The sequence below is a fragment of the Pseudophryne corroboree genome, chromosome 12 (assembly GCF_028390025.1).
Source record: "Pseudophryne corroboree isolate aPseCor3 chromosome 12, aPseCor3.hap2, whole genome shotgun sequence".
Lineage (NCBI taxonomy): Eukaryota > Metazoa > Chordata > Amphibia > Anura > Myobatrachidae > Pseudophryne > Pseudophryne corroboree.
In genome coordinates, this window is record NC_086455.1 from 3,734,813 (window position 1) to 3,754,588 (window position 19,776).

A 19,776-nucleotide genomic window follows, 5' to 3' on the forward strand; every position below is an offset into this window, starting at 1 on the left:
TCAGACTGCGGGTCCAGATGTACTTACGTAGGCATTGAGCGCGTCGTTGGCTTCTCGCTCCGACACGCCGGTCGTCATGGAGGTTACCAGCCCCATGCAGCGCTCCAGACGCTGAAAAGGAAAGAGAGGGAGATGAGCAACACACGGGACATCACCAGTGTACACATTTATTTATATAGCGCCAGCATACGCCGAAGTGCAGCATGCGTCAGATAAAACACATAGGTGACCGTACAGGACAGGGGTACAGCGGGAGCTGGGTAATGGGGTGCGAACATCACAGTCCCCGGAATAATGCGCTATGAAACCAGCACAAACATGGGGAGAACATACAAACTCCGCACATTTAACCCTGGTAGGGGTCGTACCCAAGACCTCAGTGCTGTGAGGCAGCAATGCTAACCGTTACGCCACTGTGCCAGGAGTGCAGGGCGTAGCCACACCCTAGCATACACATAATCAGGACGATCCCCCAGCAGGGGCGGCAGGATAAGCGGTCACTATAAATGAGGCATCAGCTCCGCTATGGCTCCCTGGGAGCATTAAGGTTACTCTGTATTACAGGCAGAGTAGTGGGTGCTGGGAAGGGGCTTCCATCAGAGGCAGCGTACACTGTACCTACACCCACACGCAACCCCGCACCCGGACACGGATATAGGACGGGTAATTAGGAACGGGAGATGATGTTACCCTAATACTGTAATAGCTAACTGTCAAAGTCAGAAAAATATCACGATGCACACTGCCATATTTGCACCTCATATGTGTCCCTGCTGCGCATGCGTGCGCTCTCCCGTGCGTGCGCATACTCGCTGTTGCGGGCACCCGCAGGCGCACGGTATGCGCATTTACGGTAGAGATTGTATGCGTCTAGCGGGCGACTCTTTCGTTACATATTTTCACCATATAATGTATTTTGTAGATTATGGTCCCTTTGATAGAATCTGAAAGTTTAGTTAATGTAGCATGTTCATGGACAGAGAAATCCCTCTTTGTTTGATACGAAGGGTCAGACAGGAGTAATACAGTGGTGTTTAGTATCCATCGGAAGAATATTTAATTAGCAATATTCCGGTGTTGGTTTGAAACAGATTAATCGCTCGTGCGAATAGTTATGGACATAAGAAGTTTATGTCCATTTACTATTATTTGCACTTACTTATCCATGCGGCGGGAAACCTAGTTTCCCACCCACCTGAGCAGTTGGAAATTGTCACAGCCCACCTGTATGAATCAACCTATGACCTTTTGTTATAATGCGAAGACGAATTCCTGTGTCCAATAAACAATGAGATTGTAGGGACCATTGAATTGTATTGTGCGTGGGGCATAAATAGACAAGCCGATCACATCCAGCTCACTCTTCAACGGTTCTCATTGCTGATAATCGGGAGCTGGATGTCCAGAGGCGCATGCGATCGTTCCCCTTTGTGCGTAAGTTTTTCTCCGCAATCATATTGTCTTTCTTGTTATTGTGGGCCATATCTCTCTCTCTCTCTCTCTCTCCTCTTTCTCTCTCATTTTTCCTTAAACGTAATAGTATTGTATTGTATTTCCTGTGTAGTTATCTGGTTAGTTAGTCTATGTTATATTGTAGTGTATGACTTGTACTGTATTATTCTTTTTGCAAGTATAACATCCATATAAGGCGTTAGACCCTAAGCCTGGTAGTTGTGTATTTCTTATAGTGTTAAGTATTCCCAGAGCGTCAGTGACGCTCGAACAGCTTTTAAGTTAATAAGGTTACACTGTGTTGCATCTACACCCTATCTCTACACTAAGGTTTTACTGCATATTACATTGTTTATGGTTTAGATATAAAGGTTTAAACATTGTGAGCATCTGCGCCGCTGGTGATCTCCTCGTGGTCCCGAGCGTCCGCTACGCTATAGCGAACCATTACGTTAGTCAGCAGCCAATAGCGTGCCGGCCTGTGATCACTTGGCCGTGAGCGAACGTGACGCTTGAGCGTCTCGACCACGGCTAAGCGATTGTTACGCAACGTGCGTACCCTTACGGTACTCCATATGTCAATAGCGTACAGTGTTCTTAGGCCTCTTAAAGGGTTTTAAATAAGATAAATATTCAGCTTTATCAATTGGCGGCTCGTCCGTCCTTCACATATCTCTGCTAGGTAATTTCAGCAGACATTATCCATCAGCAAAGGGCGGGAGATCATATTCCTCGTAGTGCTGTCTGGATAAGCGTCTGCTTCGCTTAGTAAAGGGTGCTGAAGGAATCCGGAACCGGAGGTAAGAACAACACACTAGTGTCTTTTAAAACTGTTTATTTCTGTCTTGCGTACGCACGCACATATCTGCATTTCCTTTTCAGTCGTGTATTTTTCATATATCACTCTCCTGTTTGCCATTTTATAATTGATAAAACGTGCTAAGAGAGATTTGTCGCTATTTCATAGTTAAAGTGTAAAAGTAATACATTAAGGGATAAAGTAAAGCGCACACGTAACTCTACCTAAAGGTACAAGGAGAGATTGGCGTGGGGTTCGGTAGATGATCGAGGATCATCTACATTGATAAACGTGTACATTGTGTTACGGTGGATATTTGCTTTGCGTACACGTGTCTCTAACAAAGGGTGAGACTCGCGTACGCAACTCAAAGGCCGACGCACGCAGCGTATATTACGCAACGGAGCGCCCGGGTACGCCCACGTAACTCAAATCACACGCTAGTGTTATTTTAACAGGCGAAAAGGTGGCAACGCGATAAATAGCGCAAGTTTATTTTAGTGTCCGAAATTTAGACTAACAGATCCTTCTCCAAATTCACAACACATCTGGTTTAAAGAAAATTTCTGCGCAGAAATAGAAATAGAAACAAAAGTATACATGTGGTGAGTGAGTGTTTTGTATATATAAGTTTATACAATTTTCAAGGTTGAACCACAAGAAGTCGAGTTCTCGCAGAGGTACATGCATGTAAGTGTCGTACATGGTGGCTAGGGAGGCATCCCTTGTTAAATATAAAATTTGAGCAGTAGAGTGTAGTAGACCAGGAGGTCATACTGTAGCACAGACCAGGAGGTCCATAACAAGACCAGGAGGTCCAGGTACAGCAGACAAAGAAGTCCGCTATAAATAAGAGAAAAGGGCACAACCCAGGGGGTTGGTGCAAAACCCATATAGGCCAATAAAGCTCTGGCTGAAGGAATTTGCAGCCGAAATTTTCGATTCCACTGGTCGCTCAGCACATAAGATTAGTTGCTTATGTGCTGAACGATTGTACCGCACGTAATTGTGTGCATTAGTTAGTCTGACCAGTACCATTTGTGTACGAACCCGGTCATAAACACTATTTGTACATTCTGACGTGATTTGTGTAATTTTTTATTTTCTGAAGGGAAGTTCGCTGGTCACTCAGGAATTGTCCAACAACCAATAGTTACTGGAAAGGGTCAATGCTCTGCGGAACACACTCACATGTTCCAGTAAATAGAGGTTCCTAGGGGCCCTGGGTCGAGTACGCCAGCGCTAAGGCAGTGTGTAGGTCGTATTGGTCGGCGTGGGCGAGTGAGTGGGGTACTCGGTAAACCGCCACCGTCAGCCTATCGTGAACATTTTGGTTTTTGTAAGGGTTCGCTGAAGACCCTGATTGAAGGTCAGAGGTGGTGAAAGCAACGCCTGCAAGTTATGGGGGCCAATTGTTCAGGAAGGGGGCGATCAACCTCGGTTCAAGTTGATTCAGTAAACCGACCAGTCGGGTCGGCAAGGTACGTAATGTGTGAAAAATATGGTTCACACACAGAGGTTTTATGTGATGAATGGGAGAGAATGACTGTACATGACGGGGAGAAATTCCCAAGAGTAGGTAGCTTTAGCCCAGAAGTGTTACAAAATTTAAGGAGGAGGATATGTCTCATTAAATCAACAAAGAGACGAATCCAGCATTATGATTATTTGCAGTTATGGCAACAGGAGGGTGAAATACAGAGAGGATTGGCTCTGGCGGCGGGATCTAATCCTATCAAGAAATTGATAGCCACGGCCCCGCCGCCACCATACATATCAGGAGAGAAATTGGTTGCGGAGAATGACGCACTAGGGTGTAACAAACAAACACTTAGCAACTGTGTAAATGTTAATAAGTTAACCAATGCAAGTACTAACCCGTGCAAGTTGTACCCTGTTTTGAACTTTCCCCAGGAGTGTGATCAAGAGGACGAATCGGCAACAATATCGGCGCTCTCTCTAGCAGCCACCATATCAGAAACAACAGTAGGCACGGCCCAACCCATAAGATTAGTAACAAAGCCCCCTAGCGGAGGGACAGGTGAGGTCGTATCTACGGGTAAGTACGGCACCATACACTATGCTGAAACCATTTCACCACAGGCTGTAGAACCTACACAGAATGATGTTAGTAGACTTAATCCTGTGAGGGTAATAGCAGTTCCAAATGGGAAAACTGACACAACAGGAATCACTCCTGTTAGGAATATTGCCATGTACAGCCCATTTTCCCGAATGGAATTAAGAACCATAGTGTCTGAATTCCCTGACCCTAGGAAAGACTTAGTTGCCAGCCAGAAATACATCAGAGACCTAGGGAACACTTTAGAGCCCAATAACAAAGACTGGCAGATATTGTTGAGGGCATGTTTACCCTCCAATGTCGACGCAGCTCAATTTTTAGCTGACTGTGGATTGGATCAGGATGTACCTCTTACAGATGTGTACAACAAAGATAATGTAAAAAGAATAAGTTTACAATTAAAAGAGTATTTTCCAGCGGTAGTTAAATGGAACAAGATTTTCTCCATTAAACAAAGAGAGTCAGAAACTGCTGCAGAATATTTTCACAGGGCATTATTAGAAATGGCAAAATACACAGGTATAGAGGACATTAAAACAAACATAAACCATCGAGAAGTAGCAGTATCTGTACTGATGGATGGTTTAAAAGAGACATTAAAAACAAGGGTACAGACCACGCAACCATGTTGGCGAGGTCTGTCGGTGGCTACTTTGAGAGAGGCAGCTGTGGATCACGATCGGAATATCACCAGACACAGGGAATCACAAGGTGATAAGTTAATGGCCGTAAGTATACAGGCCCTGACCACAAGGCAGCCTTTGTATAAATCACCAAACCCTGTGGGTAAGTCAAATGTGGTAACTTGTTTTTCTTGTCATAGACAGGGACACATGGCACGAGACTGTAGAGTGAAACATTCACAAAACTCATATCAACCCCCTAGACAACGACACGACACACGACATTGGGAGCATGGTCCGCAGAAACGGAGTTATGAGCCACATGCAGGGGAAACAAAAAGATACCCCCCGAACAGAGACTGGCAAGCCTCTGGTAGTTCCCATTTAACCCCTTCACAGGTAGTTGCTGCCAGCGGGATTCAGGGAGGTCACCATACCCAATAGGGGTGTGGCCATACCTGTAATCTGCAGCCAGTAAAATTGATTGCAAGTCTTGGGAGTGAACCCGAAATTGCAATTAATGTAGCTGGTAAATCATTAAACTTCCTTGTAGATACGGGGGCGGCCAAGTCAGTGATAAATTCGACAGTGGGCATGAGAACCACTGGTAAGACAATTCCAGCCATGGGAGTAACGGGAGTAGTCCAGCACTACCCTGTTAGCAAACCAGCCGAGATTACAGTAGGGCCTTTACATACCAAGCATTCCTTTTTGCTGGCTGCATTGGCACCGACTAATCTCCTGGGAAGAGACTTATTGTGTAAAATGGGGTGCGTCATTTATTGTACTCCTGAAGGTGTATTCTTGGACATACCTGAGAATCACGCTCAGGAAGTGCGAGACATGTTAGACTCCCCATCAAAATTAATGTCACATACCATTATGACAAATAGGACTCCATCCCAAGTAGAAGAAATGACATCCCAGATACCAGAGTCACTGTGGACTAAAGACGGACAAGACACTGGATTGATGGCAAACGTAGCTCCAGTAATTGTGCAAGTAAAAGATGGTAGGATAGCTCCAAAAATCCCACAATACCCTCTGAAGCCAGAGGTGGAGTTAGGAGTATACCCAGTAATAGAGCGCTTGCTACAACAGGGCATTCTGGTAAGAACGTCCAGCACTGCCAATAGTCCCATCTTCCCTGTGAAAAAGAGTGGGGGGAGGGGTTACCGGCTAGTGCAGGATCTAAGGGGGATTAACAAAATAGTTGAGAGTCAGTTCCCCGTAGTGCCAAATCGAGCTGTCATCCTTATGCAAATCCCTCCCACTGCAAAATTTTTCACTGTTATTGACCTCTGCTCCGCTTTCTTTTCGGTACCTCTGCACCCTGACAGCCAATATTTGTTCGCATTTACATACAGAGGAGTCCAATACACATGGACTCGATTACCACAAGGTTTCATAGACAGTCCAAGTATATTTTCCCAGGCTTTGCATGATTGTTTACAGTCTTTCCAACCAGAGAGTGGATCAGTATTGATACAGTACGTGGATGATCTACTACTGTGTTCTGATTCATTGGAAGCATCCCTGAAGGATACGAAACAGCTCCTGTTTCATCTTTCAGACACAGGACACAAGGTTTCCAAAGACAAGTTGCAATTATGCCAAGCTAAGGTAAAATATTTGGGACACTGTCTAACACAAGGACTGAGACACCTGACCGCTGATAGAATTCAAGCAATTAGAGACATGACTCTGCCTCAAACCCAGCAACAGATCAGAACGTTTTTAGGAATGTGTGGGTATTGCCGTAACTGGATCCCAGGATTTTCCATTCTAGCATTACCTTTGCAGGAGATGGTTTCCTCAAACAAGCCTGATCGGATTTCGCACACAGACGAGTCCGAAATGGCATTTGAGAGACTTAAACAGTGCCTAACGCAGGCACCAGCATTAGGTATGCCAGACTATGGGAAACCCTTTGAGCTGTACGGAACAGAAAGTGCTGGTTGCGCAGCAGGCGTCTTAACCCAAAAGCACGGTGATGCCAGCAGGCCGGTAGCATACTATAGCGCTCAGCTAGATACGGTAGCGCGATCCCTCCCCACATGCTTGCGAAGCGTTGCTGCGATAGCATTGCTAGTAACGAAAAGCGAAGATGTAGTGCTAGGTCACAACCTCACAATTCATACACCACATGCAGTGTCAGCCTTGCTAAATTCTGCCCAAACCAGGCACGTCTCATCAGCGCGGTTTACAAGATGGGAATTGGCACTAATGGCCCCCGTAAACATCACCATAAGGAGATGCAGTGCATTAAATCCTGCAACATATCTCCCAGGTGTGCCTGGACAGGCACAAAGGGTGGAGGATGAGAGTGGTGGGGAAGGAGAATTTAATACAAAGGAGGACACACATGATTGTATGGAATATTTGACCCAAAATTTTACCGCAAGGCCTGACATCAGTGACAACCCACTGGAAGATGTAGACCTAACTTTCTACACGGACGGTAGTTGTCACAGACAGTCAGACTCGGGAGACTTGTGTACTGGATACGCAGTCGTAGATGACCAAGGCACCATAGAAGCAGAACCGCTAGGCCCACCTCACTCAGCCCAGGTTGCTGAACTGGTCGCCCTAACCAGAGCATGTGAATTGGCTAAGGGCAAATCAGCCAATATCTACACCGACTCTAGATACGCATTCGGGGTAGTCCATGATTTCGGAGCCCTATGGCGCCTCAGAAATTTCATGACAGCAGCTGGTACACCGGTAGCGCATGCAACTCACATAAAAAGGCTTCTAACAGCGATACAGGAACCCGACAGAGTGGCTGTTATCAAGTGTAAAGCACACACATATAGCCAGGACCCAGTATCACTTGGTAACAGCCGAGCAGACGAAGCAGCTAAGTTAGCAGCTGGTACCCCCAGACAGACAGACACCACACAACTGATGGTATTTAATACCATCAACACACAGAAGTTGTGTGAGATGCAAAATTTGTGTTCCACACAGGAAAAGGCAGTCTGGAAGGCAAAGGGATATGGCCAGGAGTCCTCAGGACTCTGGACGGATGGACAAGGTAAACCGGTGGCCCCCAGAGCATATCTTCCATGTTTAGCTGAGGCAGCTCACGGGCTGACTCATCTGGGCAAGGAAGGAATGTGCAAGTTGGTAAGAGCATATTGGTGCGCCCCAGGATTTTCATCTCATGCAAGTAAGAGAGCAATGTCATGCCTTACATGCTTGAGAAAGAATATCGGAAAGGCAATACCAACAGAACCATCTCATGTCCCACCTACAGGCGGTCCTTTTCAGGTAATACAGATTGACTTTATACAATTACCCCCTTGTCGAAATTTGAAATATGTACTTGTTTGTATAGATGTGTTCTCAAATTGGGTCGAAGCATTTCCTGCGGCCACAAATACCGCTATGTTTACTGCTAAGAAAATTGTGCAGGAATTTGTATGTAGATATGGTATCCCTAGAATTATCGAAAGTGATAGGGGTACCCATTTTACAGGTGATGTCTTTCAAGGAATGTGTAAGTTGATGGGAATTGATAGCAAGCTGCACACTCCATACCGTCCACAGGCGAGTGCGAAGGTGGAAACAGTGAACAGCACTATTAAAAATAAACTGAGCAAAGTTATGGCAGAGACAGGATTGACATGGCCAGAAGCTTTACCCATTGTACTGTACAGCATCAGAACCACTCCCAGGTCCCCTCTTAATCTGTCTCCCTTTGAAATCTTGTTTGGTCGACAACCGCATGTTATGATTAACCCTCAGGATGATTTGAAGTGTAACAATGAAGTGACTGTAAAGTACCTGGTTAACATGAGTAAACAGCTAAGGAATCAAAATGACAATCTGAAGTTAGTGATTCCTGATTTGCCAGATAGTAATTGTCATGACATTGAACCTGGGGATTATGTAATGATACGGAATTTTCTACGCTCAGGTTGCCTTATTGACAGATGGGAGGGACCATACCAAGTCTTATTGACTAGCACTACAGCATTGAAGGTTGCCGAGAGAGAGACTTGGGTTAATTCGTCCCATTGTAAGAAGGTTGCTGATCCAGAGGGGTCCCGTGATAAGGAACAGACGGTAGAGGAAGTTGTATCACTGGAGTGTCTGTTCCAGGAGGACTGAGGCGGCACCTGAGCATTGAAAATCACAAGATCAAAAGCAGTTGTCGATCCCCCGTTTCCCTTTTATTGTTTTTCTCCACTTCCCATCCCCTCTCCCTCAAATTATTTTTCCCCCTTCTCATTCTTCTTCGTTTCCTCCTATAAGATGGACTTGCCTCAAGAGACTGTGATCCGGATTTTCCTGTTGACCATGATGTTGACCAGAGCAGTCTGTTCCGGCGAGAGTACCCTGGAGGTCGAGAAAGGTTCTGGAATGGGTTCTGATGACAGAGATGGAGGCGTAGTTTTCCGAGAACAACATAATCAACAAGCAAAGGCGAGTATCAGAAAACGATCCGATAATATAGACCATAGAAGGAATTGTGAAGGATTGTTAGCTGAAGAAAACTGTATCTGTAGGCTCTGTGACAATGTAGTTGAGGATGGGTGCATCAAGAAATGCCAATCCAGTTTTAATATCCACATGGACCGGCACCCCTTGAGTGACTATCACTCCTTAGTGGGTAGTGTGTTAAATCAAACAGATTGTTGGGTATGCTCTCAAGTACCTCAAGGTCATAGCAAATCAGGACTAGTACCATTTCCTTTAACGATAGGGGAGGTACTTGAGCCAAGTGGTGGGAGGCCGGTGGACAGGAGGTTTAATATCTCCAGTCCTCCTAGTTTGAAGCTCCACCAATATCATGTGGATAAGTCCCTAATATGTTTTAACATTTCCAATCCCCGAAAGCCGGGAAATTGGGAAGTGTCATGGAGTAACCAAACCATGACCTTTTCATATAGAGCAGATAGAATGCCGACAGATACAGAGCTTATACGCCACATAGCCAGTAGAGGAAAATCTTTCCGATATAGGTATACCCTAGGAAGTAGGATTACGAGAGTTGGAGAGGTATCCCCAGGATACTGTGCACATATCGTACAAGCTGATACGTGTACTAGACAGATGGGAGAATTAGGGTTAGGAGATTTCATATGGAAGATGTGTAATATGGTTATGTCCTACTCCGTCCCATATGTTCTCCCCGATGATGCATATTTCATATGCGGGAGGAAGGCGTATAAGTGGCTTGCCCCAAACTCTGAAGGATTGTGTTATATTGGAAAAGTACTGCCTGAAGTAATGACTGTATCACATGCCAAAATGAAAGATATTCACCGTGTTGCCCAAGCTCCTTATACTCACACCCACTACGAGCACGTAGTTAAACGGCACCTGATAGAAAGAACAGAGCATCCGGCCTCTGACATGATCCATGAATCCACCGGGATTCAGTTTCTACTTGCGTTAGACATCACTCGCACCGCCAGAGGAGTGTTGAATTATAAATACATATCTGCGCTCGCAAATTTGTTAGACAATATCACAGAAATGTATGATGACACGTTTAGGTATACTGGAAGAGAACTTCAAGCTTATAAAACAGAACTGGTTCAGCATAGAATGGTTCTCAATTATCTCACGGCAGTAACAGGTGGATATTGTGTCACACTGGCAACGCAGTACGGCGTGAAATGCTGCACATATATAACGAATAGTACCGAGGACCCGGTCGAGGTCATAGACCAAAAGATGGACGATATTCTCCAATTGAAGTGGGAATTTCGCAGGAGACACAATCTCACCCTTGCTGCTGTGAGTAATGAGCTGACTAGTTGGGTGTCATGGTTGAACCCGCGAAATTGGTTCTCTGGTTTAGGAGAATGGGCTCAAGGAGTCATAATGGATGTAGGGAAGTTTCTCCTATGTATCTTAGGTGTTGTCATAACGATTGGCTTGATATTTAGATGCGGTCAGGCTTTAACGAAGTGTAAACGAAGTACTAGGGTGATGAGTTTAAGGAGTGAGGAAATTGTAATTCCAATGGATTTGATTTATGACCCAACTGTAGAAACAATGATGTGATGAAAATGCGATTTCTACGGTCCGTTTCTTTCACCTGTTTTTCCGTTTTTTCCAAGGTAAAAAGACCCACTTTTGACGAGGAATTTGATGATCCTGTATACAGACAACTGATGGATTAAAGAAGAAGTTTTGACAACCTTATACACAGATATTTGATGAACTATGCCATAGACCCCCAGTTTCCCTAGAAATTTTAAAATTACGCTAGCCCAACACTTTTGTAAGTCTATGGACATTGACAAAGCTTTTTGCCCACACGCCTTTTGGCAAAAGCACAAAGAAGACTGCATTCAACAGACACCGAACAAGACTTCAACCGACAAATGTTCATTAACCTGACATAGAATACCACTGCATTTACCGTAATTATGTCTTTACTTCATCTCTACAACCTTCAGGTAATTACACACATAGTCGATAGGGAATACAGGCACAGATATCAGCAATCACATATTCCCCCATTCATGTATCATCAACTAAAATGTGCTCCCCATTTTGTTACAACCACAGTCGAAAAGAGCTCGGTAAAGTTTGACAGCCAATCCACAGACCCGTACCACGGGATAAGAAGGAATTCAAATGTATACTTCGCAATACCTCGAAGCTTGATTTAAAACACGTACGGCACGATGATACATGACCCCCAAACACGGATTCATACACACATGCTTCTGCTATCTCACTAGGTCATACCCTTTTCCTACCTTCTCCTCTCCTCCCCTACCCAACCATGGAAATGTATTTACACTTGACATATATTTTTCTCTTTTTGAAATGTTTTAGGAAGTGGCAGTTATTGTTGACTGCCAAAGGGTGGACTGTCAAAGTCAGAAAAATATCACGATGCACACTGCCATATTTGCACCTCATATGTGTCCCTGCTGCGCATGCGTGCGCTCTCCCGTGCGTGCACATACTCGCTGTTGCGGGCACCCGCAGGCGCACGGTATGCGCATTTACGGTAGAGATTGCATACGTCTAGCGGGCGACTCTTTCGTTACATATTTTCACCATATAATGTATTTTGTAGATTATGGTCCCTTTGATAGAATCTGAAAGTTTAGTTAATGTAGCATGTTCATGGACAGAGAAATCCCTCTTTGTTTGATACGAAGGGTCAGACAGGAGTAATACAGTGGTGTTTAGTATCCATCGGAAGAATATTTAATTAGCAATATTCCGGTGTTGGTTTGAAACAGATTAATCGCTCGTGCGAATAGTTATGGACATAAGAAGTTTATGTCCATTTACTATTATTTGCACTTACTTATCCATGCGGCGGAAAACCTAGTTTCCCACCCACCTGAGCAGTTGGAAATTGTCACAGCCCACCTGTAATGAATCAACCTATGACCTTTTGTTATAATGCGAAGACGAATTCCTGTGTCCAATAAACAATGAGATTGTAGGGACCATTGAATTGTATTGTGCGTGGGGCATAAATAGACAAGCCAATCACATCCAGCTCACTCTTCAACGGTTCTCATTGCTGATAATCGGGAGCTGGATGTCCAGAGGCGCATGCGATCGTTCCCCTTTGTGCGTAAGTTTTTCTCCGCAATCATATTGTTTTTCTTGTTATTGTGGGCCATATCTCTCTCTCTCTCTCTCTCTCTCTCTCTCTCCTCTTTCTCTCTCATTTTTCCTTAAACGTAATAGTATTGTATTGTATTTCCTGTGTAGTTATCTGGTTAGTTAGTCTATGTTATATTGTAGTGTATGACTTGTACTGTATTATTCTTTTTGCAAGTATAACATCCATATAAGGCGTTAGACCCTAAGCCCGGTAGTTGTGTATTTCTTATAGTGTTAAGTATTCCCAGAGCGTCGGTGACGCTCGAACAGCTTTTAAGTTAATAAGGTTACACTGTGTTGCATCTACACCCTATCTCTACACTAAGGTTTTACAGCATATTACATTGTTCATGGTTTAGATATAAAGGTTTAAACATTGTGAGCATCTGCGCCGCTGGTGATCTCCTCGTGGTCCCGAGCGTCCGCTACGCTATAGCGAACCATTACGTTAGTCAGCAGCCAATAGCGTGCCGGCCTGTGATCACTTGGCCGTGAGCAAACGTGACGCTTGAGCGTCTCGACCACGGCTAAGCGATTGTTACGCAACGTGCGTACCCTTACGGTACTCCATACGTTAATAGCGTACAGTGTTCTTAGGCCTCTTAAAGGGTTTTAAATAAGATAAATATTCAGCTTTATCATAACCCTGCTATAGCGCCAGCATACTCTGTAGCGCTGTACACCTGGGGATGTGACTATAAGGCTGTCACTGACGTGTGCGGGTGACAGGGGCTGTTACACAGACGCTGCAGAGTAACAGGGGAGCGGAGCCGGGGCACAGACTGACGCTGTATGAGGGAGAGTGCCAACCCTCTGTGCTAGAGTAACATTCAGTGTATCTCCTACAGGACTGAGCCGTAACACCATATACCACTGCACCCAGCACTGGTTACTGATATACAGACAGGACTAACCTGTAACACCATATAACACTGCACCCAGCACTGGTTACTGATATACAGACAGGACTAACCTGTTACACCATATAACACTGCACCCAGCACTGGTTACTGATATACAGACAGGACTGACCCGGTACACCATATAACACTGCACCTAGCACTGGTTACTGATATACAGACAGGACTAACCTGTAACACCATATAACACTGCACCCAGCACTGGTTACCGATATACAGACAGGACTGACCCGTTACACCATATAACACTGCACCCAGCACTGGTTACTGATATACAGACAGGACTGACCCGTTACACCATATAACACTGCACCTAGCACTGGTTACTGATATACAGACAGGACTAACCTGTAACACCATATAACACTGCACCCAGCACTGGTTACTGATATACAGACAGGACTGACCCGTTACACCATATAACACTGCACCCAGCACTGGTTACTGATATACAGACAGGACTGACCCGGTACACCATATAACACTGCACCTAGCACTGGTTACTGATATACAGACAGGACTAACCTGTAACACCATATAACACTGCACCCAGCACTGGTTACTGATATACAGACAGGACTGACCCGTTACACCATATAACACTGCACCCAGCACTGGTTACTGATATACAGACAGGACTGACCCGTAACACCATATAACACTGCACCTAGCACTGGCTACTGATATACAAACAGGACTGACCCGTAACACCATATAACACTGCATCAAGCACTGGTTACTGATATACAGACAGGACTAACCTGTAACACCATATAACACTGCATCAAGCACTGGTTACTGATATACAGACAGGACTGACCCGGTACACCATATAACACTGCACCCAGCACTGGTTACTGATATACAGACAGGACTGACCCGGTACACCATATAACACTGCACCCAGCACTGGTTACTGATATACAGACAGGACTGACCCGTAACACCATATAACACTGCACCTAGCACTGGTTACTGATATACAGACAGGACTAACCTGTAACACCATATAACACTGCATCAAGCACTGGTTACTGATATACAGACAGGACTGACCCGTTACACCATATAACACTGCACCTAGCACTGGTTACTGATATACAGACAGGACTAACCTGTAACACCATATAACACTGCATCAAGCACTGGTTACTGATATACAGACAGGACTGACCCGTAACACCATATAACACTGCACCTAGCACTGGCTACTGATATACAAACAGGACTGACCCGTAACACCATATAACACTGCATCAAGCACTGGTTACTGATATACAGACAGGACTAACCTGTAACACCATATAACACTGCACCCAGCACTGGTTACTGATATACAGACAGGATTGACCCGTTACACCATAAAACACTGCACCCAGCACTGGTTACTGATATACAGACAGGACTGACCCGTTACACCATAAAACACTGCACCCAGCACACTGAGGGATACAGACAAGGCTGACCCGTACCCCCATATACCACTGCACCCAACATACTGAGAGATAGACAGGACTGACCCGTACCACCATATATCACTGCACCCAGCATACTGAGAGATACAGACAAGACTGACCCGTACCACCATATACCACTTTACCCAGCATACTGAGAGATACAGACAGACGGAAGCTGTATGAGGGAGAGCGAAACCCCTCTCACCGGGTCTCCTCCGTGCTACAATAACACTCAGTGTATCTCCTACACAGGACTGACCCGTAACACCATATACCACTGCACCCAGCACTGGTTACTGATATACAGACAGGACTAACCTGTAACACCATATAACACTGCACCCAGCACTGGTTACTGATATACAGACAGGACTGACCCGTTACACCATATAACACTGCACCCAGCACTGGTTACTGATATACAGACAGGACTGACCCGTAACACCATATAACACTGCACCCAGCACTGGTTACTGATATACAGACAGGACTGACCCGTTACACCATATAACACTGCACCCAGCACTGGTTACTGATATACAGACAGGACTGACCCGTTACACCATATAACACTGCACCCAGCACTGGTTACTGATATACAGACAGGACTGACCCGTTACACCATATACCACTGCACCCAGCACTGGTTACTGATATACAGACAGGACTGACCTGTAACACCATATAACACTGCACCCAGCACTGGTTACTGATATACAGACAGGACTGACCCGTTACACCATATAACACTGCACCCAGCACTGGTTACTGATATACAGACAGGACTGACCCGTTACACCATATAACACTGCACCCAGCACTGGTTACTGATATACAGACAGGACTGACCCGTTACACCATATAACACTGCACCCAGCACTGGTTACTGATATACAGACAGGACTAACCTGTTACACCATATAACACTGCACCCAGCACTGGTTACTGATATACAGACAGGACTAACCTGTTACACCATATAACACTGCACCCAGCACTGGTTACTGATATACAGACAGGACTGACCCGTTACACCATATAACACTGCACCCAGCACTGGTTACTGATATACAGACAGGACTGACCCGTTACACCATATAACACTGCACCCAGCACTGGTTACTGATATACAGACAGGACTGACCCGTTACACCATATAACACTGCACCCAGCACTGGTTACTGATATACAGACAGGACTGACCCGTTACACCATATAACACTGCAGCAAGCACTCTTATCCCAGCAATCATATCAATGTTATTAGCCGGCTTCTTATAGGACTGGATAAAAGTGCGGGGTCACCTGGGTCAGCAATTTACAAACATTAAATATTTCCCAACGCCAGCAGCCGCCTGAGAGCCATTACACACAACGCACAGCACAACAATCCACTGTACCACACAACAATCCACGGTACCACACAACTCACCGCACAGCAATCCACTGTACCACACAACACACCGCACAGCAATCCACTGTACCACACAACAATCCACGGTACCACACAACACACCACACAGCAATCCACTGTACCACACAACAATCCACTGTACCACACAACACACCGCACAGCAATCCACTGTACCACACAACAATCCACTGTACCACACAACACACCGCACAGCAATCCACTGTACCACACAACAATCCACGGTACCACACAACACACCGCACAGCAATCCGCTGTACCACACAACACACCGCACAGCAATCCACTGTACCACACAACAATCCACTGTACCACACAACACACCGCACAGCAATCCACTGTACCACACAACAATCCACTGTACCACACAACACACCGCACAGCAATCCGCTGTATCACACAACACACCGCACAGCAATCCGCTGTACCACACAACACACCGCACAGCAATCCACTGTACCACACAACAATCCACGGTACCACACAACACACCACACAGCAATCCAGTGTACCACACAACAATCCACTGTACCACACAACACACCGCACAGCAATCCACTGTACCACACAACAATCCACTGTACCACACAACACACCGCACAGCAATCCGCTGTACCACACAACAATCCACTGTACCACACAACACACCGCACAGCAATCCACTGTACCACACAACAATCCACTGTACCACACAACACACCGCACAGCAATCCACTGTACCACACAACAATCCACTGTACCACACAACACACCGCACAGCAATCCGCTGTACCACACAACACACAGCACAGCAATCCACTGTACCACACAACAATCCACTGTACCACACAACACACCGCACAGCAATCCACTGTACCACACAACAATCCACTGTACCACACAACACACTGTACAGCAATCCGCTGTACCACACAACAATCCACTGTACCACACAACACACCGCACAGCAATCCGCTGTACCAGACAACACACCGCACAGCAATCCACTGTACCACACAACAATCCACTGTACCACACAACACACCGCACAGCAATCCGCTGTACCACACAACAATCCACTGTACCACACAACACACCGCACAGCAATCCGCTGTACCAGACAACACACCGCACAGCAATCCACTGTACCACACAACAATCCACTGTACCACACAACACACCGCACAGCAATCCACTGTACCACACAACAATCCACTGTACCACACAACAATCCACTGTTCTACTGATATACAGACAGGACTGACCCGTTACACCATATAACACTGCACCCAGCACTGGTTACTGATATACAGACAGGACTGACCCGTTACACCATATAACACTGCACCCAGCACTGGTTACTGATATACAGACAGGACTGACCCGTTACACCATATAACACTGCACCCAGCACTGGTTACTGATATACAGACAGGACTGACCCGTTACACCATATAACACTGCAGCAAGCACTCTTATCCCAGCAATCATATCAATGTTATTAGCCGGCTTCTTATAGGACTGGATAAAAGTGCGGGGTCACCTGGGTCAGCAATTTACAAACATTAAATATTTCCCAACGCCAGCAGCCGCCTGAGAGCCATTACACACAACGCACAGCACAACAATCCACTGTACCACACAACAATCCACGGTACCACACAACTCACCGCACAGCAATCCACTGTACCACACAACACACCGCACAGCAATCCACTGTACCACACAACAATCCACGGTACCACACAACACACCACACAGCAATCCACTGTACCACACAACAATCCACTGTACCACACAACACACCGCACAGCAATCCACTGTACCACACAACAATCCACTGTACCACACAACACACCGCACAGCAATCCACTGTACCACACAACAATCCACTGTACCACACAACACACCGCACAGCAATCCACTGTACCACACAACAATCCACGGTACCACACAACACACCGCACAGCAATCCGCTGTACCACACAACACACCGCACAGCAATCCACTGTACCACACAACAATCCACTGTACCACACAACACACAGCAATCCACTGTACCACACAACAATCCACTGTACCACACAACACACCGCACAGCAATCCGCTGTACCACACAACACACCGCACAGCAATCCGCTGTACTACACAACACACCGCACAGCAATCCACTGTACCACACAACAATCCACGGTACCACACAACACACCACACAGCAATCCACTGTACCACACAACAATCCACTGTACCACACAACACACCGCACAGCAATCCACTGTACCACACAACAATCCACTGTACCACACAACACACCGCACAGCAATCCGCTGTACCACACAACACACCGCACAGCAATCCGCTGTACTACACAACACACCGCACAGCAATCCACTGTACCACACAACAATCCACGGTACCACACAACACACCACACAGCAATCCACTGTACCACACAACAATCCACTGTACCACACAACACACCGCACAGCAATCCACTGTACCACACAACAATCCACTGTACCACACAACACACCGCACAGCAATCCGCTGTACCACACAACAATCCACTGTACCACACAACACACCGCACAGCAATCCACTGTACCACACAACAATCCACTGTACCACACAACACACCGCACAGCAATCCACTGTACCACACAACAATCCACTGTACCACACAACACACCGCACAGCAATCCGCTGTACCACACAACACACAGCACAGCAATCCACTGTACCACACAACAATCCACTGTACCACACAACACACCGCACAGCAATCCACTGTACCACACAACAATCCACTGTACCACACAACACACTGTACAGCAATCCGCTGTACCACACAACAATCCACTGTACCACACAACACACCGCACAGCAATCCGCTGTACCAGACAACACACCGCACAGCAATCCACTGTACCACACAACAATCCACTGTACCACACAACACACCGCACAGCAATCCGCTGTACCACACAACAATCCACTGTACCACACAACACACCGCACAGCAATCCGCTGTACCAGACAACACACCGCACAGCAATCCACTGTACCACACAACAATCCACTGTACCACACAACACACCGCACAGCAATCCACTGTACCACACAACAATCCACTGTACCACACAACAATCCACTGTACCACACAACACACCGCACAGCAATCCGCTGTACCACACAACACACAGCACAGCAATCCACTGTACCACACAACAATCCACTGTACCACACAACACACCGCACAGCAATCCACTGTACCACACAACAATCCACTGTACCACACAACACACCGTACAGCAATCCGCTGTACCACACAACACACCGCACAGCAATCCGCTGTACCAGACAACACACCGCACAGCAATCCGCTGTACCACACAACAATCCACTGTACCACACAACACACCGCACAGCAATCCGC

The 19,776-nt window shown here is 46.1% G+C and overlaps 1 protein-coding gene across 4 annotated transcripts in view; it reads right to left on the reverse strand.

Annotated features, from left to right (window-relative positions):
* INTS3 (integrator complex subunit 3) overlaps nucleotides 1–19,776 on the reverse strand; it is a 106,468-nt gene that overhangs the window by 74,969 nt on the left and 11,723 nt on the right. For all 4 annotated transcript variants that reach the window (XM_063946700.1, XM_063946701.1, XM_063946699.1 and 1 more), the window contains exon 2: nucleotides 28–111. In XM_063946700.1, the coding sequence (XP_063802770.1) occupies nucleotides 28–111 (84 nt within the window). The remainder of the gene's footprint in view (nucleotides 1–27; nucleotides 112–19,776) is intronic.